The sequence below is a fragment of the Danio rerio genome, chromosome 21 (genome assembly GCF_052040795.2).
Source record: "Danio rerio strain M-AB ecotype USA chromosome 21, GRCz13ab, whole genome shotgun sequence".
NCBI lineage: Eukaryota > Metazoa > Chordata > Actinopteri > Cypriniformes > Danionidae > Danio > Danio rerio.
This window is the reverse complement of record NC_141041.1, coordinates 34,058,714-34,082,176: the sequence shown is the minus strand read 5'-3', so window position 1 is coordinate 34,082,176 and position 23,463 is coordinate 34,058,714. Positions and strand designations below refer to the sequence as shown.

The 23,463-nt window shown below is 34.6% G+C and overlaps 2 protein-coding genes across 2 annotated transcripts in view; both read left to right on the top strand.

Annotated features, from left to right (window-relative positions):
- The window catches only part of timd4 (T cell immunoglobulin and mucin domain containing 4), a 1,098,921-nt gene that overhangs the window by 50,752 nt on the left and 1,024,706 nt on the right, over positions 1 to 23,463 (top strand). The window lies entirely within an intron of this gene.
- nhp2 (NHP2 ribonucleoprotein homolog (yeast)) lies at positions 107 to 6,003 on the top strand. Its single transcript, NM_212597.2, is given in 4 exon segments — positions 107 to 390; positions 572 to 641; positions 5,323 to 5,428; positions 5,513 to 6,003. Coding segments are annotated over 4 exon segments (453 nt in total). The 5' UTR covers positions 107 to 239; the 3' UTR covers positions 5,639 to 6,003.

The window sequence follows — 23,463 nt, the reverse complement described above, 5'->3', positions numbered from 1 at the left end:
ATTATATTAATAATAAAATATTGTTATACAAAAATGATCCGCAGCTGTATCTAGACTTCACCGTCGAGAGCGGCATCTATGTATTATTCGACTCTATGGAGGAAATACTGCAGTGTTCGAAAAGCACCGGAAATACGTTTATAGTCATCACACGTGTGTTGTGCCTTGCATCCTGTGCCTGCAACACTATCAGCCTTAAGTTAATCGCTAAAGTATATTTGTGTACATTTTAACGAAAGATGACAAAGGTAAAGAAGGAGAAAGCCGGGGAAGAGGAAACCGGAGGGACGGAAAAATCATATCAAGAGTTGATAGCTAATATTAACCCAATCGCAAACCCGCTAGCATCGCGAAAACTTAGCAAAAAGCTCTACAAATGCGTCAAGAAAGGTAAACACGTGTTCAGAACTTGTTTTTAACATTCATAAAGAGTAACGTTATTGCCTGCGAGTGTGAATGAAAATATACTAAATATCGCTGTCTGTAGGTTTAGTATGTTGCAGACACGTGGTTGCAGTCATTTGTTCATTGGTTATGAGTGTTATTCATTATTATATTTATATTTTCTTAGCGGCTAAAGTTAAACAGATCCGACGAGGAGTCAAAGAAGTACAGAAGTTTATCAACAAAGGAGAGACTGGGTAAGATTAAGGTTTTTTCAGGTATTTGTTAAGGCCATTGGTTGATCAGTCCAGGGTTTAACCCATATTAGCCTTTTAAAAAGTTCATTCTAGTTTCAAAGTGACTACACTACTAGACAAAGAATAATACTAATTTTTAATTTAACACGAAGAAATGCACAACATTCACAAAACTATTTGAGCTCATGATGTTGTATTTGGTTCAGTTTGGACGCAGTATGATCATCTTAAAGGGATGGTTCAACCAAAAATTATTTTATTTCTTCATAATTTACTCACTTTTTATTTTGTTCCAAACCAGTTTAACTTAATTTTTTCGTTTGAATAAATATATTTTGACTTCCATTGCATTTGTTTTTCTTACCATGGTAGTCAATGTTTTCAGCTTGTTACAAAATATCTTTTGTGTTCAACAGAAGAAATAAACTTGAGGGAGAATAAAAAGTGTGTAATTACTTTTTTCCCCTGTGATTTATCCCTTTATAGTGTAAATATATCTATAACTTATGGTTTTAGTATATGAAAGCTATATTAGTTTTAGAAAACCAGCAGTAAATTTTTATTTAAATTATTTAAAAAATATCCTTGAATCTGTTAAACCTTTAGACCATTTTGAGGGACGTAAACAATAACAATGGTCCCAATTAGGCATGGGTGGTTTAGAATTCTGAAGCTATGATAACCTTAGATCAGTGGTTCTCAAACTGTGGTACGTGTACCACTAGTGGTACGCAGGCTTCCTTCTAGTGGTACGCGGATGAATCAAATATGTAATATGTACATGCTACATATATTTAAAGAAATTATCAAAAATGATTTATATACAAATATGATGACATAAAGCCTATATTTATGAGGTCTAGGCAACATTTCTAGGTGCTAACAAACCAGGAGTTATTTCTTTTTTAAAACTGTACAGAGCTTAAGCTGCTTTACTAGACCTAATACGCTACTGTATTTCAAAACTGCTCATTATGGTGGTACTTGCAAAGACAATTTTTTTCCGAGGTGGTACTTGATGAAAAACGTTTGAGAACCACTGCCTTAGATAGAAATATCACAGTTTTGTGATCACAACTCTAAAATATTTTCTTTTAAATGTCTAAAAAAAAAAACCACGTTCTTCTGCTGCCTTCAAAAACACAAATTTCTCTACAATTTAAAACGACATATTTGGATATCTTCTCTGCTGAAGATGTTGGCCTAAAAAAGCGTAAATAAAAAATCTTACACATACCTTAGGAATGAAATAGATGAAAATTTTGAATGTTTTAAAACCTGGACTTTTTCCAAACCGCGGTAAACCTTGAAAACAGTTGTCATCCCATGCCTAGTCCCAATGTATTTTCTGTTTGACATGTTTTCATTTCTATAGCTTCTGAGAATCCAAAAAGGTCAACATATTGATAAACAATGTTATAGTAGCTGTTTTAACATCGAGTTATAGTTAAATTCCCTCTTTTAACAGTTATGATATAGTCTACACATGAATCATTTCTGCATGAAGAAATTACTTCAGTATTTTGTTTGTAAAATGTAATATCGTTTAATTAAGGAATTGTTACCATTTATATAGATTATATGCACTTATAAATTTAATTATATTATGTATTTAAAAATATTTTCAACTATGAAATTTAATAATAGCTTTCGTCTTTGTGAATTTTTATATTTGAAAAATTTTCTCAAGTTTTATGTATTAAAATGGGTAAGTGTGTTAACATGAAACTTGTATGGTAACATTCAAATTGTTTTGATTTTTTTGTCATTGATCAAAGTTTGCTGATCAGACACAATATGGCTTCAGTCAGACAAAAAGTTATTATGAGTTATGACTTGAGATCAAGCAGGCCTGAAATCTGAAAATCAAGTCAGAGTTATTAGCCGCCCTTTATATTATATATTAGATTTTTATTTATTTATTTGTTCTTCATTTTTTAAATCCTGTCTAAATTCACAGTATGTCTGATAATATTATTTCTTCTAGAGAAAGTCTTATTTGTTTTATTTCGGCTATGATAAAAGCAGTTTTTAATTTTTTAAACACCATTTTAAGGACAAAATTATAAGCCCCTTTAAGCTGTTTATTTTTTCGATAGTCTACAGAACAAACCAGGACTCATACAGTCATAGAAACCCTGAAAAGTCATGGAATTTCGACATGGCATTTTCCAGGCCTGGAAAAGTTTTGGAAAAACAGAAAAACCCAAGTTTTGGAAGAATCATGGAAAGTAGTTTAACAAATATCTGTATACTTGAATTAGTGCTGCACTATATTGAAAAAATCTGACATTACCATATTTTGTATTTCTGTGATATATATTGCCATGTAAATACAATTTTGCCAGATGATTTAACAGGTTTATTTGGATTGACCGGGGGGGATTTTGTAGAGGAGTGAATCTTGAATAATATATAACAAATTAATTTCATGCATAGATAAATAAAATATAATAAAGATTAAAGCAAATGATAGTTTTCAGGTATTCACTATTCTTAAACTATTCTTAAACAAGGCGAATAATTCTGACTTTAACTGATTTCGTTATGTATGCTTTATCAGGATTAAAAAAATATTTTTTATGAATTGAACTTAATCATTTAATTGTTAAAATATAAGTTACAATAGATTTATTTATTATTTTAAATGTAATACAAGTGTTTTTAATGTTTGTATTTAGTGCTGTCAAAATTAGAGTGTAATGCATGCAATTAATTAAAAATAATTAACGCGTTAAAAAAATTTACGAAGTTGCAGGGTTTTTTTTTTTATTTACTGTTGTGGTCGACGAGTGTTTAACATGCAAAGAAATACAGAAAAGAAGACCAAGGAAGCACTTTTTGAAGGAAAGTTTCAGTATAAAACAATGTCATTTTTAACTTTTAACTTCTGTTTTAATAGAATTTGATACCGCATGGCGAATGGAAAGAAAAACCTCTGCATTTCGTGACTCGGTGGTCCTTTATTGTAATCAAAAATCGCTGCTTACATGGTCGACTCTTAATAAGAGTATTATCTTAACCATATTCAAATCTGAGTATTTATTAAATCATTTTCTTGTCAGTTTAGTCCCTTGTTAATCTGGGGTCGCCACAGTGGAATAAACCGCCAACTTATCCAGCTAGTTTTTACGCAGCAGATGCCCTTCCAGCCGCAACCCATCTCTGGGAAACATCCACACACACATTCAAACACACACTCATACACTACGGACAATTTAGTCTACCCAATTCACCTGTACTGCATGTCTTTGGACTGTGGGGGAAACCGGAGCACCCGCAGGAAACCCACGCAGACTCAGGGAGAACATGCAAACTCCACACAGAAACGCCAACTGAGCCGAGGCTCGAACCAGTGACCTTCTTGCTGTGAGGCGACAGCACTACCTACTACCTGTCCATGTAAATGTACTCAAAAAGTGTAAGATGAAGTCGCGAGGTGTCAAAGACAGGGCATTCCAATGCCTTTCTGCATGAGCCCTCTGCGTTTCATTGTGTTTGACGTGTTTTCCTCCTTAAATGCAACGAAAGCGTATGCTTCGCATTGTTGTGTCAGAATCCTTGTGAAATACAGCCATACTTTAGAATGCTTAGTTTAAGAAGATTTGATGAACGCGGTCATGCTTGTTGAAACTGAAGGGAGTCACTCCGGCTGCCCTGTCATTGCGCGCGATCTGTGTGTATCTGTCTGTGTGTGTGTCTGTGTCAATCCCGTGCACAGAGCACAGACTCTTACAGGGGCAGGTGCTCAACACGATCGCAAAGTGAAGAGCAAGTGCCTCCTGAGACGTTGTATTCTCAGCTCACATCATTCAAAATAAAAGGTCCACATTGTCCACCGATAATGTCAACAGAATGGGCTGTCTTAGCAACTGGCTAAATGTAGAGGAGGACTGAGCAAAATTGTTTCTACTTTATAATTAATGTTCTCAACTCACAGCAATCCAACTTTACAATGAGCACAATTGTTTGTTTTCAATACTTTATTATTATTATTATTTTCTAATTTTCATATTTGCAATGCCTGTATTTTGGCATTTTTTGCAGTCCACTTAAAATCCAACTTGGAAATATTTTTTTTCTTTATTGGCATTGATTGTTTTGAAACTCAAATGGCACTAAAATGCCTGTTTTAATTTCTGTAAATATGGCTGTCAAGCCAGGATCTTGATGGTTTATTGTGGGTTATTTACATAAAGAAATCTGTGTTACAAGTTAAACAAAAATTCTGATAAATTTATTTTGAATTTAATTATATTTTGAATTTAAATAGTTTTTTGACGTGCCTTTACATTAATTTTACATTTGAATAGCCAAAATTACAAGTTTCAGTCTTTTAAATGTGATTAATCGCGATTAATAAAAAAAAAAACTGTGATTAATTAGTTAAATGTTTTTTTTCTCGATTGACAGCACTAATTGTATTACAATAAACAATTACATATTATATAAACTATTTAGAATTGTTGTCATTCATTTGTCAATAAATACCCCAAAAATATTAATATGAAGGCCAGAAAAAAATGTGACCATTTAAAAACGAGATATTTCTGTCATGTTTAAAATATTGTTTATCATAGCCTAAATTGCATCTTTATTCTTGAAATGACCTGTGGGATGTGGCTCTCTGTCGTCTAATATATTGAAAACCCCTAATGTTTCTTATTTTCTGTCCTCTCAGTATTGTAGTGTTTGCTGGGGACACTCTTCCCATCGACGTCTACTGTCACCTACCAATCATGTGTGAAGACAGAAGCCTGCCGTATGCTTATGTGCCGTCCAAAGTCGTAAGTTGATCAGAAGCGTATACAATAGACCTCTAATGAACCTTTGTGAAAGCTATATTCAGAGATGCTCATGTGTTTGTGCAGGATTTGGGCTCGTCAGCCGGATCTAAGCGTCCCACGTGCGTCATAATGATCAAACCCCATGATGAGTATAAAGAAGCGTATGATGAGTGTGTGGAGGAGGTCACATCTCTGCCGAAACCAATCTGAACACACTTCACTTGTATTTTTTTTTAAAGTACAATGACTTTATATATCACATCAGATTAGGATGGAGTGATGTTTATCAGCACAAGACTCACCCTGGTTTTTGTCTTTGTGGACTTTTTCATCTGAAGAAGGAGGAACAAATGTATGATGGCGGTTAATGATCTTGTGTAAAGAAAGCTTTAGTTCATTTCACTGTGCGGTGAATGTTCAGCTTGTTGATTTACTGAATATTTGACGCTGGTGATCTCTAATGATTGATGTATTGGTGGCTTTTATTTCTCTCTTTCATAACTGCTTGATTTGATTTTTGATCTCAGAGCTCCAAAAGCTGTCAAAATAAACATTTTGATTGTTTTTTCTACCAAGTTTTGCATTCTTATTACTAATGTTATTATTTTACATGATATCATACAAAACTTTTATTCCAAAGTGCTGCATTTGTCATTCAAAATAGTACAGGGGTTCCCAAACTTTTCAGTCCGCACCCCCTAAAATAACAATGCCAGTCACTCCTCACCCCCAAATTCCTTACAAGTGTAAAATATAAATATATCAACACCCCATACACAAAAGGCCTATATACAGGGTTCATACGCTCATGGATAACCTGGAAAAGTCATGGAGTTTTGACATGGCATTTTTCAGGCCTGGAAAAGTTTTGGAAAAACAGAAAAACCCACAAAGTTTTGGAAAAGTCATGGAAATCACATTTACATTGAGCAGATATTTTTGTCCAAAGCGACTTGAGCTGCGGTCACACTAGAGCTTGTGCTTGCAAAATTCCGTCGTGTGATGCTGTGAAAAGCGGCAGGGTTCAAAATATGATTAGACATTAATAAAAGTAAGCGATTACTCCATATTTTAAACTTCTTATTTTGAATGATCTTCTATTGGTCTCACGCAATAACCTGATGTGATTTGGCAAGTAAGAATTCTCCAAGCTTGAACTTTTGTATGCAGTAAAATGCGAGACGCGTTCTTGTTTCTGGTCTGCCGCATTTGCATGCCTATGAATGGAAGTCTATAGAGCGAAAAGTGTAGTGAGATCACGGCTTTATAATCCAAGTAGTTTTACCCACTACTACTATTTTAACAAACCATAAAGATTATCTAAATTTAGTTTGACAAATAATTGAGGTTAGAATGGAGGTTAGTTTTTACTAAAACATCATCTATTTTACATGGGTACAAAATGAATGGATACTATTAAATGTTTTATTATATACTGTAATCAATTTAAACGTTTTTTTATGATTTGCCACATATATGTAAACATTAAATGAAACATTAGGTCATGAAAATTGACTTGAAATTCCTGGAAAAGTCATGGAATTTTTGTAGTAAATATGCGTATGAACCCTGTATATAAACACCAGGATATTGACAACACAAAAACAGTAATAACCATGTCATTTTATTTTAATTTATTATTAACCTCCTCTAAAGAGACTGGTGGACAATGTTTTTAGCACAAGTCTATTCTTGGTTTAATTTTGGAGACTGCCACTAGGAGATCATCCTAAGAGTTCAGCTGTGGTCTGTATTTACCACATACCAAGACATCTCTCTCTCTCTCTGTATAAAGAGACTTGAAGTCCCTTTTTCCCCCACATAAAATTGCATTAAAAACATATAAATATATTTTATATTCATACAGAGTGTATGCAGTGTGTTTGTGTTAGATACAGTTGAAGTTATAATTAATAGCCCCTTTTTATTGTTTTCCCCAATTTTCCCAAAATGGAGAGCAGATTTTTCTCTACACATTTCTAAACATAATAATTTTAATAACTCATCTCTAAAAACTGATTTATTTTATCTTTGCCATGATAACAGTAAATAATATTTTACTAGATATTTTTCAAAACACTTCTGTACAGCTTAAAGTGACATTTAAAGGCTTAACTAGGTTAATTAGGTTAACAAGGCAGGTTAGGGTAATTAGACAAGTTATTGTATAATGATGGTTTTCTCTGTAGACTTTGGAAAATAAATATAGCTTAAAGGGGCTAATAATTTTTTTACTGTGAAAATGTACTTGCTCTGTTAAACTTAATTTGGGAACAAACCATCTTTATACAATGACTCGCCTATAATTACCCTAACCTGCCTAGTTAATCTAATTAACCTAGTTAAGCCTTTAAATGTCACTTGAAGCTGTATAGAAGTGTCTTGAGAAATATCTAGTCAAAAATGTACTGTCATCATGGCCAAGAAAAAAATTAATCAGTTATTGGAAATTAGTTATTAAAATTATTATTTTAGAATTGTGTTGAAGAAAATCTTTCCATGAAACAGAAATAAATAATAAACAGGGGGCTAATAATTCTGACTTCAACTGTATGTACATTTTACTGGTGTGGTACATGTGATTTTCAAAATCAAAAATTGTTCTTTTGGATGATCAAAGAAAAATAAAACGTTGACTTTTCTGTTTTATAAAAATATTAAACTGATCTAAAAGGGTCTACTAAAGAATTTTCAAAACAAAAAAAAAACAAATAATACCAATTTGATTAAATTATGTAATATAATAATGTAATATTGCTATAGTATGGTGTATGTAACTGCAAGTGTTTTAATGTAAAAAGTACAAATAGGTGATCTATACTTATTTTAAAAAATGATAAGTAATACTAAATATTATTAAAGTTATTAAACGTTGACTAACAATAAAAAATAACCATAGCTATAGTATTTTGGCCCTCCTTTAATAGAGACTTTTAATTTGTCTTCAAATGATTTTCTTGTTAGCAACAGGCGCTTGATGGTTTGGCATAGAAACTGTTACAATCAATTTAAGTGGATTTCAACAGAAAATGTTTGTATATCGAGAGTTCGACAATATCACTAACGTTTTGTGGCGGAAGCTAAAAGTCAGGGGGGCCTATGTGTGCACGTGCTTGCTAAGAGTCAAACATCAAAAGGTAAGCTTAAGTTTTATTGTTACCTTTGATAATTGTAAACTATAGCGCCATGATTGATGAAAAAATCATGGTAATAATGTATAATAATCATTGTTTTGCTCATATAAGAACTCAGTATATTTCTCCACACGGTGGCAGTATTGACTTTCCAGAAACGGTCATAACGTTAGCGGTTACCAAAACCGGGCGACCAAACTTTCCATAGCCTACTCCTCACGGACTTTAATTATATAAAAACAGGCTAAACACCCCACGCTATTATCACATATTTATTTTAAACTCTTAAATGAAACATAATATGGCCATAAGTACAGTAGGGCCTCTTTGTTTGCTGAGGCAACACAGTCTGTTAGGTGTTGAAACTGATCAACAGTCTTCTTCATTTCACAAGGCCCAGTGTGGTGTTGACATCTTAAATATTTAATACCGAAATGCTCGTACTCCCATGATGTTTGTTGTATTTTGGCACATATTACTCCCAAATCTTGTATAAAAGCACAAGAGAGGGGTTTCAGTCCCTCAGTTGGACAAAAGCAGAAAGCGGGATGGTTGATGCTTGACACTCCATTTGAGTTACCACTTGCATGACAAATATATGGACGACATTGACAAGGTTGTTTTGCTCAGGGATATTGGATTATACAAGTTTTTCTTGAATCCTAAGGGACCAGGACTGATATTACACCAGAACAAAGGAGTAACTGTACTACTGTAGGCGAACATTTGTGCTGGAAGAACGACTTATTTCGCAGTAGTCGTGAAATATGAAGAGGATTTCTGTTTGGATTTGTAGATAATGTGTGGTTTTGATGCTGGAGATTCTAATCGATGCACTTGTTATCATGAATCTGAGTAACCTGACACAAGCTGAATTGCTTAAAATGGATGATAAGTCAAGAGTCACTGAAACTCTGCATTAACGCGTAAAGAGCAGATGTGATAAGGCCATGGAAAAGGGGCCACGTGTTCGCCTGTTTACTGCCAACAATGGGACAGAGTCTAACATGAGTCACCTGTGTTCAGGGGGATGGGGATACAGCCAGTGCCATGAGTTTACCAAACAAGGCTTAAAGTTCAGCTATGTTTTAGTGTACACACTTCAAAGTGTGCTCAGTGCTTAATATGGGTGCTGGAGGATAAACAAACTGAAGGAACTGGAAATAAAATTCAGCAATTAATTTTCGGAGTGTGCTGCTGTTTAACTGCACTAGCACTAGTTAGGGGTTTTTGCTCTGGTAAGCATCGCTATGCTGTCTGTACTAAAAGTGTTAAAGTTCAACACAAAACTCTCAATGACAGAACTCGATGTCAGTGCTACGGAAAAAAATGTTACCTCAGATCAGGTTATATGTGGATATAGTTGTAATTTTCACATGCTGGACAAAATGAATGAGTTGATCAATTGAAAGCAGAAAATTATTTAGACTTTAGATTAGAAGTACTTATTTTAAAAACAAAACAATTAATAAAAATAAAATAAAAATAAAAAAACAGCCCAAACTGGTATAACTGGTAGCATAATTTAGCAACTCAAATGCAATTCATGCTCACAATGTGCTTTTTTGCACCGGCAATAAGCCCTCAAATATTTAGATAAATTGACTCACATTTGTTTCAGTGTCAGTCTATGTTTATCTATGTTACATTTTATATGTTGTAGTAAAAAACTCATCCCACAGTGTTTGTACCATTGACACAAATGGACTGTATTTCTCTGTAAGCATATTTGCAAAATTTATTTGGTGAATAATACAATTTACAAGTCAATAACTTCCAGAACTAAGCAGAGATGCTGGGAATTTTGATTTGGAGATCCCACTTAAAGGGATTGTTCGCTCAAAACTGAAAACCGAAAACAACTTCGCTTGTTCCAAACCTTTACTTACTCCCATCCCAGGGGCGTTTATATTGAAGCTGATATTTAATTAGGGTTGGGTCGATAAATAATGACATTGTCCATCGCCAATGGCCAATAGACATCATGATGCTGAGCCAGCATGGCAATCCTCAAGACTGCCCTCATCGTAAACCCATTCGCAAAAAAATACTTAGGCCCTGTTTACACTAATACGTCTTTGTTTTAAAATGACCTTTTAGAATGAAAACGATCCACATCCACACTGGCATTTTATCTAGTATTTCTGAACAGCCCTCCGCACTATACCGTCCACACACACACACACACATACATACACAGTCATGCGCTCCTCTGAGCTCCAGGCAGTCAGCAGGTGCTTTGAGCCGAAACCCCAGAGAGCAGGGCACGTCGGACAGTTTATCAAGGATGTACCGCTGGATCACGTCTCACTATAGTTGTTAAACTTGATATTTAATTAATCATGTCTCTATCTAACGACTCTTCTGTCTTTTGCATCTATAAGGGAATGTGTCACAGCTTCAATCTTTTACTTTCACACTTGTAGTAATTAGTAACTTTCGCAAAAACCTCAGATACTGTTGGTTGGTTGCTGTTGGTTGGTTCCTTTTTTACCAACCAAGTTTGCCGACACCAAGTTTAACGACACAGATCATTCTGCCTATTCATGCCAAAGTCCAGCAGTAAAAGTGATTGACAAATGGTAATTTGCGTGTAACTTATCTTTATTTATTTATGATTTGGTTATGGGTAAAACAAAGACCTTGCGGGTCAGGTAGTTGAAACGACAGGCTACAAATAATTAATTTCTTATAAATTAATTAATTATTCATAAATGATGCCATCGTCCATCATGATTTTTTACATTAGACATTGTACGATGCCAAATTGTTCAATATCGCCCAACCCTACATTTAATCGTACCATGTTGGTCTTTCGTAGCATCTAATTTTTACAAGGTGGGTTGTTAGCCCTATGCTTACCCCCAACTTGGAGGACTAGGACATACACACATACACTATGGACAATTTCATCTATTTATTTTCTTTTCAGCTTAGTCCCTTTATTAATCTGGGGTTGCCACAGCAGAATAAACCACCAACTTATCCAGCATATGTTTTACACAGCGAATGCCCTTCCAGCTGCAACCCATCACTGGGAAACATCCTCACACACTTATTCACACACATACACTACGGACTATTTAACCCACCCAATTCACCCATATCACATGTTTTTGGGCTTGTGGGAGGGAACCAGAGCACCTGGAAGAAACCCACGTGAATACTGGGAGAACATGCAAACTCCCCACAGAAATGCCAACTGGCCCAGATGGAGCTTGAACCAGAGACCTTCTTGTTGTAAGGTGACAGCGCTATCGACTATGGTTGTCGCGATACCATTAATCCATGTTACAATACTATAGCAGCTGAATTATTATGATACCAAGTAGTATTGCGATACTGTAATTCATAACTCAAATTATAAATAAAATGGCCAGAAATACTATATTTTATATGTTTTATTATGTTATAGAACGAATATAATTTATGAATTTTTTTATTTTGTAGATAACTGACCAACAAAAAATACATTAAAATAAAGATACAAATTATACCAAATGAAATTTGTTACAGAAACTGCACTTTTCAAACACAATCAGGTTATATGAAGTGGGTGAACATTGTTTCAATGTTTCCTGTTGCTATTTTGGCTTTTTCATCTATTGTTTTTTCCCCCAGTCTTATCAGGTAACTATCCAAAGTACTTCAAAATTTAACTTTGTGAGTCATTCTTTTCAAGAGATTGTCGTGGTTGTTGTAGCTAATGAATCATAATGACAAGAACGTGCAACCTTAAAGGGCTCCACAGTTAGCAATGACCTTATAACTACAAAACACTAGTATTGCTGCACTAAAAATAGGGCTGCACAATATATTGTTTCAGCATCGATATCGCAATGTGCGAGTCTGCAATAGTCATACCACAGGGATTACAGTTGACAGACATTACAGATAAATACATTGTGGAGTCATTTCAAACTTTAACCTGATGGAGTATACACTAACCTGCACATTTGTCAGACACGAGATGGTGCCAAACAGTCAAAAACACAAAGCTGACAGAAACTAAACCAGCTGATGGAGTATACACTAGCCCAGTGTTTCTCCACCATGTTCTTGGAGGACCACCAACACTGCATGTTTTTGATGTTACTGCTGATGATCTGATGATCTGTATTAGGTGTGTTTGGTTAAAAAAACATGGAAAATGTGCAGAGCTGCTGGTCCTCCAGGAGCGTGGTTGAGAAACACTGCACAAACCTGCAAATTATTTACACACAAGATGGCACCAGTCAAAATGCACAGTTTGACAATCAGATAGGTATGAATATGTAATATAAGTAAATAAATGTAAACTAATAAATTTAGCGTTAGACTGAAAGTTTATTATTTGCATGTGCTTTTAGGGTCTGACTATAAGAATTTCGAACATACATAAACATTTGAGTACAATAAATTCAACGTTTTTAGCTTAAAGGTTAAAATAGTTTAGTGTTATTTTTATTATTATTATAATACATTGATTATTTCATTGCTGCTAATTCTTTCATTGATTGTTTATTTGCATCTTTTGTCTGTGGCATTTAAAAGGGATGTCAAGATCAGTTTTTTTGCCCTCAAGTCGAGTCATTGAATTTTGAGTACCGAGACGGAAACCCGATCCGATACTTCGATAATACATAAAAAAGAATAAAGAAGAGCGAAGAAACAGATCCAGGATTCCTTATTTTTTATTTAATTCACCTAATTTTAACATTCAACAAATCTGTTAACAAACAGAGCACTTCTGTAAGGAAGCTTGAACAATCAAGTAATTAATAACATCAATTCTTCACTTTTCGACTTTAGTGCAACTGTACCGATTTCGCATGTGTATGGACGATGATAGGTGTTAACGGTGTTCCGTACACGACTTTCTATTTTCAAGCACAATTGTTGGACGCAGCAAACTTACTGAATTTTCTCGGAAACATATAGTAGGAAGGTCTCTGTTGTGCTTGGGGTTGAAAGAGTGAGAAGTAAAGAATACACAGATATATAGTTTGCCTACAAACCGTAAGTATTTATTCTGAGATTAGCAGTAAAAGGTAATCTGTACAGAAAATTGTTGTGTACGGAATATGGTTATTCTACGTTAATATTAAAACAAATAGCTCTTCAACTTTTAATACCGGCAGGCAATCCCCAAGTTTACATATCTTAGAGTTTGCTGTGGCAATGTTGACCTACAGACTGCAGTCATACTTGCGTTTTCTGCTTCAAGCTGCTTTTGTATTCTACTTTGCATTTAGTGTCTCTGCGACAAAGTGATGTCATGCCCCACGCATTGCTTTTTCGGTGTGATAAAGAGGGCTAACTCTGTGTCACCGGATAACTATTGATGTGTTATTATATATATATATACACACAGTATGTCACAAAAGTGAGTACACTTCTCTTATTTCTGCAAATATTTATTTATAACTTTTCATAGGACAACACTGCTTTGTGTTTAAAGTGTTTATAGCAGTGTTCATTTATTGTCCTCTCAAAATAACTACAAATACAGCCAATAATAGCTGAACCCCTGGCAACAAAAGTGAGTACACCCCTAAGTGAAAATGTCAAAATTGAGCACAATTAGTCACTTTTCTTCCCCTGTGTCATGTAACTCATAAGTGTTACACTGTCTCGGGTATCCACAGATAGTAGGTGAGTTAAATTTGGTATAAAAGCTCTTCCACTCTCTCAACCAGGCCACTGAAAGTTCAACATTGCACCTCATGGCAAACAACTCTCAGAAGACCTGAAAAACAAATTGTTGCCTTACATAAAGATGGCCTAGACTATAAAACGATAGCCAACACTCTGAAACTGTGCTGCAGCACAGTGGCCCTGACCATGGAGATTGAAAATAAGGGAGGTCAGCCTGTCAGTCCTCAGACCGTATGCCGCACACTGCATTAAATTACACTCATAAATATATATTAGACTTCAGCTTCATGATAAATACAGGGTTTATGTACATTCTATAATATTTTAGAAAATTATACACATACATGTATGTATGTATGTACGTATGTATATATACCTACCCATACATAAACATAACCATACATACCTAAATACAGTTGAAATCAGAATTATTAAACCCCCTTTTGATTTTTTTTTCTTTTTTAAATATTTCCCAAATGATATTTAACAGAGCAAGGAAATTTTCACAGTATGTCTGATAATATTTTTTTTCAGGCGAAAGTCTTATTTGTTTTATTTCGACTAGAATAAAAGCAGTTTTTAATATTTTAAATGTATTAGCCCCTTTAAGTTACATATTTTTTATAGTCTACAGCAGGGGTTCCCAAACGTTTCAGCCAGCGACCCCCAAAATGACAATGCCAGTGACTCGCGACCCCCAAAATACTCTGAGGTGGTAATAAATACAGAAACCTTGCATGCAAACAATACCATTAACACAAACCTTTGTTTAATTTTTTTAATGTATGTCAGAGCTGTAATTGGGCCAGAAAGTTTAACCTGGTGTTATAAAATCAATCTGCTGCTTCTGACGCTATTGCTTTGTATTTAATATAATGTAGTTATCCCAGTGGTCGCAATCTAATACTATAATAAGCTACTATAGTAACTATATAGTATATGGTAACTACAAACGACTAGTTAAGCCTTTAAATGTCACTTTAAGCTGAATGGAAATGTCTAAAATATTATTTACTGTCATCATGGGAAAGATAAAATTAGAAATGAGTTATTAAAACGATTATGTTTAGAAATGTGTTGAAAAAAATCTTCTTTCCATTAAACAGAAATTTGCAAAAAACATAAACAGGGGGGCTAATAATTCAGGCGGTTTAATAAGTCTAACTTTAACTGTACATACACATACGTGTACGTATACATCCACACACACATAGTAATAAACTAAATAAAGTAAGTAGAAATCCACACAGACTATCAGAGATTCAGGTTGTAGCACAATAATTTCTATTATTGTATTCTTTTTTTATATATTTCCCAAATGATGTTTAACAGAGCAAGGAAATTTTCACAGTATTTTCTATAATATTTTTTTTCTGGAGAAAGTCTTATTTGTTTTATTTTGGCTAAACAAAAGTTTTTAATAAAAAAATTAAGGTCAATATTATTTGCCCCTTAAGCAAAAATTTTTTTGATTATCTACAGAACAAACTATCATTATACAATGACTTTCCTAATAACCCTAACCTGCTTAATTAAGACTTTAAATATAATTTTAACCTGAATGCTAGTATCATGAAACATATCTAGTGAAATATGATGTACTGTCATCATGGCAAAGATAAAATAAATCAGTTATTAGAAATGAGTTATTAAAACTATTATGTTTAGAAATAACTGGGGAAAAATCTTCTTTCTGTGAAACAGAAATTGAGGCAAAATTGAATAAAGAGCTTGTGAGTCCAGGGTTTTATATTTAGGTTTATAGCTTAATTTGCTTCGATGCAAAGTTATTTCAAAGCACAGAAACAAACAGACACACTGACATTGGCCCTAAACATGAACAATCTACAATCTACAGTTGGTGCTCCTCCACACCCTTTGTCTATCATTTTCGTGTTTATCTTTATCTCGCACCCATATCTCTACACATTTTCCTCTTTTTTTTTTCTTTTTCGTTCTATCATTTCACTGTTGACATGTTCAACGTACCAAGCTGGCTGTTTGAGATGGAAATGCTGGATGATGCAGGTCCCGGCTCATCTCCTTTTCTCAGTATCGTAGCCATAATGTCTTTTTTTTTCTTCCAGGGCTTGGCACTGTCCTAGGACATGTTTAGGGTGTCAACATTGCACCTGCTGCCTGCCGTCCCCTCTGCTCCAGCAGCACGCGCCACCCGCGACACCCCCTCACCTCTCACCCACTTCACCCCGCTTCACCCTGCCAGCTATAACCGCTTTAGCTCTTATATCACTCTTACCAATCAACTCATCCCACTTTCTGAACTACTGGTACTTGAGTTCTTGTGTGGCCCGTCTTTCTCTTTCTCTCTCATTCTGGGACAGTTTCTATTTCAGCAGGTGCTGGTGATAAAGCAGGTGTAGCAGGAGATTTACTGATTTCATGGTATTCTGTTGAGCAATAAGTGTGGGGCGTGGCCACGTGAGGCAGGTAAAGCCTGCACCCACTGACTCCTGACAGCCGATGCTAATGGTGCTGTCAACAACAGAGACAGAGGTTCAGATGTCCAGAACCACATTGTAAAAAAATTTGGGTTCCACATAATTCCTTTATGCTGTCCTAACACAAATCGATTAAGTTAACTTTAACGTTTTTACAAATTTAAGTGGATTGAACAAAAAACTATTTAGTTGTTCCCCAAAAAACCATAAGAATTGTGTGGTGTCATTTTAAATAAGTAGTTTGAACAAGGAGCAAAAGTGCAGAGACGCTTCTACTATCTAAAAATGCTGGGTTTTTGCAAGCCAAAGTTGGGGGAAAATATGGCCAAACCCAATTTTTTGTTTATTCAATTTATAACTCAATTTCAACACTCAAACAAAAATGTTTCATTGGATTTACTAAAACAATTTGCAAGCAATTTAAATGGGCCGAATGAAAACAATTAAATTTAGTAATCTTCACCTTAACTTGTTTGTTTAAATTCAACCAATATAAATCGGTTGCAAACACTTCCCTTAATCCTTATGTACTGTTGTTTTCATCCACTCTGGGGTGATTTTGAGTATTACATTAGCCATAAGGTTTTCTGTGTTTCAGCTAGCAGGATGATTTTTGATGACAAATCTGATTTTGACACATATTTTGAGAAATTGCTTTGAATATAAAAACAAAAAAACAAATTTACTACCCTTTTTTTATGTTTGGGGTGAAAAAATCCACTAAATTAAACTGTAAAAATGCCTGAGATTAATGATTTTCCCCCCAATTTTTTATGCCTAAATCTGTTAATCAACCTTAATCCCAATCAAAACTACTAAATTGTTTAGAAAATGACAGGATTTTTACTCTTTAATTGGCAAATTCACAAAAGATGTCACTAATTTGGTGAAATAAAACATAATATGACGTATTGTCAATATTAAAAAGTAATGTATGGATAACGTAAAAGATAATGTAAAAGTAATTGTTTTTTTCTTGGACATGTGAAACAGCATTGATGCATTGTTTTTGATTGATTTTCATTTTCTTTTCTGCCTAATTTGCTGTTGGTGGCTGTTTTTGCCCCTTCTATTATAACCCAATTTTTTTGATTGCAAAACCGTGACACATATAAACATGCATTTTTGATTGTGGTCTTGTGACACTGCATGAAGTTGCCATTTTGGCAGTTTTCCAGTTGAAACAACACACAGTAGTTTTCAAGGATTTGGAGTTATGATCGTTTTTTGTTTTTGTTCATCCACCAAAGCTGGATTTATTTTTTGTTAAAACAGTAAATTAGAAATATTTTAATTTTACAATTTATTGTGTTTTACATTATCTGTTGGCTATGTTGGCAAAGCATAAATTATTGATAAACAGTGCTTATTTGGTGACCAAAAATGATGAGGGATGAAAATGTGCAGCTTAATATTTCGTGGAGAACGAGTAAATTCATGTAATACTTATTCACCATTAAACATATTCGATTTAATAAAAACAACAAAGCTATTTTGATCAAACAATTTTTAACATTCGGATAGTATTGTGCAAAAGGAGATAGAACTACTGATAGTGTCGGTGGGAATGAGATTCATTCATTTTCCTTCAGCTTAAGTCATTATTTATTAAGGGTTGCCACAGCAGAATGAAACACCACCTATTCCAGCATATGTTTTACGCAGCGGATGTCCAACCAGCCACAACCCACTTCTGGGAAACACCCATACAATTATTCACACACGCTTATACACTCTGGCCAATTTAGTTTATTCAATTCACCTATAGCACATGTCTTTGGACTGTGGGGGAAACCAAAGCACCTGGAGGAAACCTACACGAACACAGGGAGAACATGCAAACTCCACACAGAAATGCCAAGTGGCCCTGCCGGGACTCGAACCAGCGACCTTCTTGCTGTGAGGAGCCAATGCTAACCACTGAGCCACCATGCCACCCCCACAATAAGATTCTAATAGTTACTGTTAAATAAAGCTTTTAGTTCCTGTTAATTCGTAGTGCATTAACTAATGTTACCAAGCAATTGTATTTCAATAATGCACTATTGAATGTTGAATAATAAATGCTAGACAGGAATTGTCCACCCAGGAGAAAAAAAAAATCTAAACAGGCATCTAAGCAGCTCTGGCTAAACTATTGTAAACATCAGTCCTCACTATTCACCAGGGACTATGCCTGCCTAATTATATTGTAGCAATATTATACTGCAATGTCCCTGTTCAATAAACTTACAACTACTAATTAATTTGTTATAATATGAGCAATTCCATGCACATGTCAACCTTGCCATGAAAAAAAAGTTTTTACCAAAATACAGAAACCATTTCTGGGTTATTTGTGTGAGCAAGTATTTTAAAGTACTTTAGAAATACTCAAAAATGTGTCTGTCAATGTTGTCTAACTTTTCTATTTGATTTATTAAAGTCACACAAGTGGCAATTTCACATCTGTTACATCCATAACGGAGAGATGTCACATCCATAACAACCCTTTTTTCTCATAAATATTCCAAAGAATTTTTGTTTATAGTGAGCCAACTCTTAATCTTTTGATTAGCAGTTTGCAATAGCATTTTGATATACTTTTGGCTTGTGCAGGTTAATTCACAGAATTTCCACAATGTTGTATACTGTAAACCTGCAGACTTTTTTTTTGTCACATCTATAACGTGTTTATTTCCCTCATTTAAAGTATAAAACATGTTTACAGATTAATATTTCTGATCTCATAACTCTGTGGTCAGATGTTTTGGAAAATATAAACAAAAGTATCAATATAATGTTAACATATACTTTCTTGTGAATTGATGTTTTGAGTTTTTACTGCAATTGTCACATCCATTACGCTGGAATTGCTCATATGTATTATTATAAGTATTTCATGCAATACAAAAAATATCAATTTCTAGTTCATGACACAGGAAGATTTAAACTTAAGACTCATATAATTTTCAAGCAAATAAATAAAATGCATTGGTATTTATCAACCTTGAAAACATGTTTAAAAAGCCTATCCTCAAACTAACATAGCGCGTGCTTCAAAGCTTTCTAGCAAGATCAGAGGTGTAAAGTAACTAATTACAACTACTTGAATTACTGTAATTAAGTATTTTTTCTCAGGAATTGTAATTTACTAAGTAGTTTTAAAGATGTGTACTTTTACTTTCCCTTGAGTACATTTTAAGTGGTGTATCTGTACTTTTAGTCCACTACTTTCCTTCAACCTTTAAACTTTATTTTTTGTGATTCCTATGCACATAGAAGGTAAATCACATCATAATGAACTACTACAAGACATGGGTGATTTATAATTGCAGCAAACAGTTTGGAATCATCAAAAAAGTCCGAAAAGATAAAATCAAAGATAAAAATATATAAAATCTTTACTTGCATTGATCCAGAGACTGTTTAGATGCATGTCACTGATGAGAAGATAAGGAATGTTGATGACCAAAGTGGCATTAAACACTCAGCAGGCACAGGATGTCAACATGAAGTCAGATTGACTTTATACCCCAACATCGTGGGGACGTTGCATTTTGTTTGAAAATGAAAATCAGGTTGACGTCAGAACGCAACATCAGGTCGACGTCAATATCCAACATCCAACCTAAAATCAACCAAATATCAACATCTAATGATGTTACAGCTTGATGTTGTGTGGATGTTACCACTATGACGTCTATCAGATGTTGGATTTTGGTTGTCATTCCTGATGAATAAATGTCAGTATTTGACGTCAATATGATGTTGGTTTAAGAAGTTGGCTTGACATTGGATTTTGGTCACTTCCAACACAACCTAAAATCAACCAAATATCAACATCATTTTTCGTCGTTAATAGACATCAAAGTAAGATCGTAATTAGATACTGGCTAGACATTGAATTTATGTCCCTTACATAACAACCTAAATCTAACTCAATATTAACGTCTTATGGCATTATGTGTCTGCTAGGCAATAACTGAATTAAATTGCACTACAGAAAGTTACATTTACATACATCCACAAACGAAATGTAAACGCATCAGCTTTCACAGCATAATACTCACTACTCTTGAGTACTTTTGAAAGGTCTACTTTTTACTCATGCTTTGAGTAATATTTACAACATACTTTTACTCTACGTGCACCACATATTTAGGCAAGTAATAGTACTTTTACTTGAGTATGATTTTTCAGTACTCTTTCCACCTCTGAGTAAGATATATTACAAGGCTCAACAATATGGACTGCCTGATGGCTCCGGGGCCAGCACGAGAGATGCTTGGGACAGTAGACAGGATCATTACTAACCCAATCGGGGCAGTGCTGCCTTGTCACCAAAATTTCATTTGCCTGTGACTATTTGTCACTTGCATGCTTTTTAAGTTTGTGCTTTTAAGCCTTTAAATGCTACATTCTCTGTGATTTTGTAAACACCGTATTGCTTTTTGGTTTCTCTTATCTGATCAGATGTGTTAAACATGCTATTTTTTTTTTTTTTTGCCGTAACCTGAAAACAACCAGTACAGTAAAGTGACGGCAACATCAAATTACAAGGCTAAAAGGTGGTGTTTGTTTCTTAGCCTTGGAAGCAGACATTTATGTTGGTTTAACACGACGGAAAAAAATGAAGTGATGTTTTGCACAATTTGCCATCAGTATGACAAGCTGTCCACCTTTTAATAATGCTCTTTTAATAATTTCGAATGGCAATAAAATACCTGCAAATTATCATTCTGCTCTTTTTGTTTGCATAACACTTAATTTTGCTCATTATACATTTATTAACATTTTTAAATATTTAAATTCTAGATTCACAGACATTTTATTTGACACATTATTTAAAATATGTGGCTTAAAATAGCTATTAACTTCTCTCTTTTTTTTTTCTTGTTGGGCCAGTGAAAATTTTGCTAGGGCAAGTAAAAATCTAAATCATTGGCCCGATTGGACCAGTAGAAAAATCCTTAAGCGTTGAACCCTGTACATGATTTGTTGTGTTAAACCTGATTTTCGTAATCCTTGATGAAAATAGCAATAGCACTGTCCTCTGATGCCACCAAGAAGAATCGCCAAAGACTTCACAGTTCATGACATAATGACGCAGTTTTAAAGCAGCAGTCACTTGCACTGGGAAAGTAGAAGACTTATAAAAAAAGCTGTAAAAACATCAACATCAAATCTCAGGACCAGTCTACTTTTGGCACAAGGTTTTGTCAGTCTGAGTCAGTATTTGAGAATTAAACAATGTGTTATCTCAGCTTAAATTGCCCATTGTAATGACAAAACTATTTACATAAATGAGAGAATAGAAAATGGCTGTTTATCAGAAAGATCAGAGGACAGTGAATTACCATGTTTGAACACTTCATGAGCATTCTTCAGAGCTGCTATTAGCATTAAGACGTCATGTCAGGCTTCAGAAAACCAGCTCCTCGAGAGCTCCAGCTTGACCTCTATTTGCATAACAGTGACATTTTTGTTTGTGTTCCAGAGCTTTTGTTTGCAGAGCGAGTGCGCGTTTCAGGTTATTGGGGTGTCAGTGTACCATCAGGACAGCCTTGGGGCGCCCGATATGGCTTGTGAGGGCATGTTTTCCCACCTCTGACAGATCCGCAGTTCATAAACTCCCGTCAAAGCCTGTCATTCAGTTCACACTTGAGTGCACCGTCAACGCCTACTGGAAATCTAACGGGTTGAACGGTGACAAATGACGAACATCTGATGACTGGGATACTGCGTGTTCCAGGAGAAATTAAAAACAAATTAATGTCATCCTGCTTTCACACCTGTTTCTGCTCGCTTGTCACTTTTGCTGTCAGTGATGAATGGCTTTTATGGAAATCCTTCACACCGGCATGCAAAGCACAGCTCTTCTCTTTTGAATATTAACCTTTATATCTTGTTTAAAATCGGGGGATGAGTTTTACTGTGTGTATGAGCCCGGCTGGATTGAGTGAATCCCCAAAAATTGTGCTAAGAAAGGAAATAAGTAAAACCCGTCAACCAAAACATGAATGAATGAAAGAAAACATGATTTTAAAAAAAAAAACTGCTTAACTTTTTTTGTAGCCTGCACCTTCATTAAAAATCCACATTTGCATAATACATCACCTCACTATCCTTCGGCTCAGTGCCTAATTTATTGAGCATGAACCCCCAATTACACTGGCATATGTTTTATGCAGAGAATGCCCTTAGAATCGTAACCCAATACTGGGAAACACCCATACTCTCTCTCATTCAAACATGCACACACACTATGAAATTTTGTTTCACTCAATTCACCAGTGTTGGGTAAGTTACTTTAAAAAAGGAATAGATTAAAAATACTGGTTACTACTAGAAAATTGTAATTTGATTACTTTACTAATTACTTCATCTAAAAAGCAATCAGATTCCTAATTACTTTACTTTGAAGTTACTTTTAAAACATCTAAAATATAACTATAAATATACAGAATAAACTGCAGCCATTAAATTTGCACTGAAAAACTTTACAATGGATTGATCACAGCAGCTTGACATTCAAAAGACTTAAAGAGTTCACCCAAAACTTAGAATTCTCTCATCATTCACTGTTTCCAATCCTGTTTGCCTTTTTAAGAAGACATTAAGAATACTGGATTCCTGTAACCACTGACATCCATAGTATGAAAAAGTACTGCAGTTTTTGGGTGTTCTGTGTTTGTCTGATGTAATTAGTCTACATAAATGTGTATATTCTAAAGTATGAAGCTGATCAGTCAGTTCTTGTCAGGTGACTTGCGGTTTTCAACTGAGTGCGCATGGCAAATGTGCTCCCAATATGTGCGTGCAC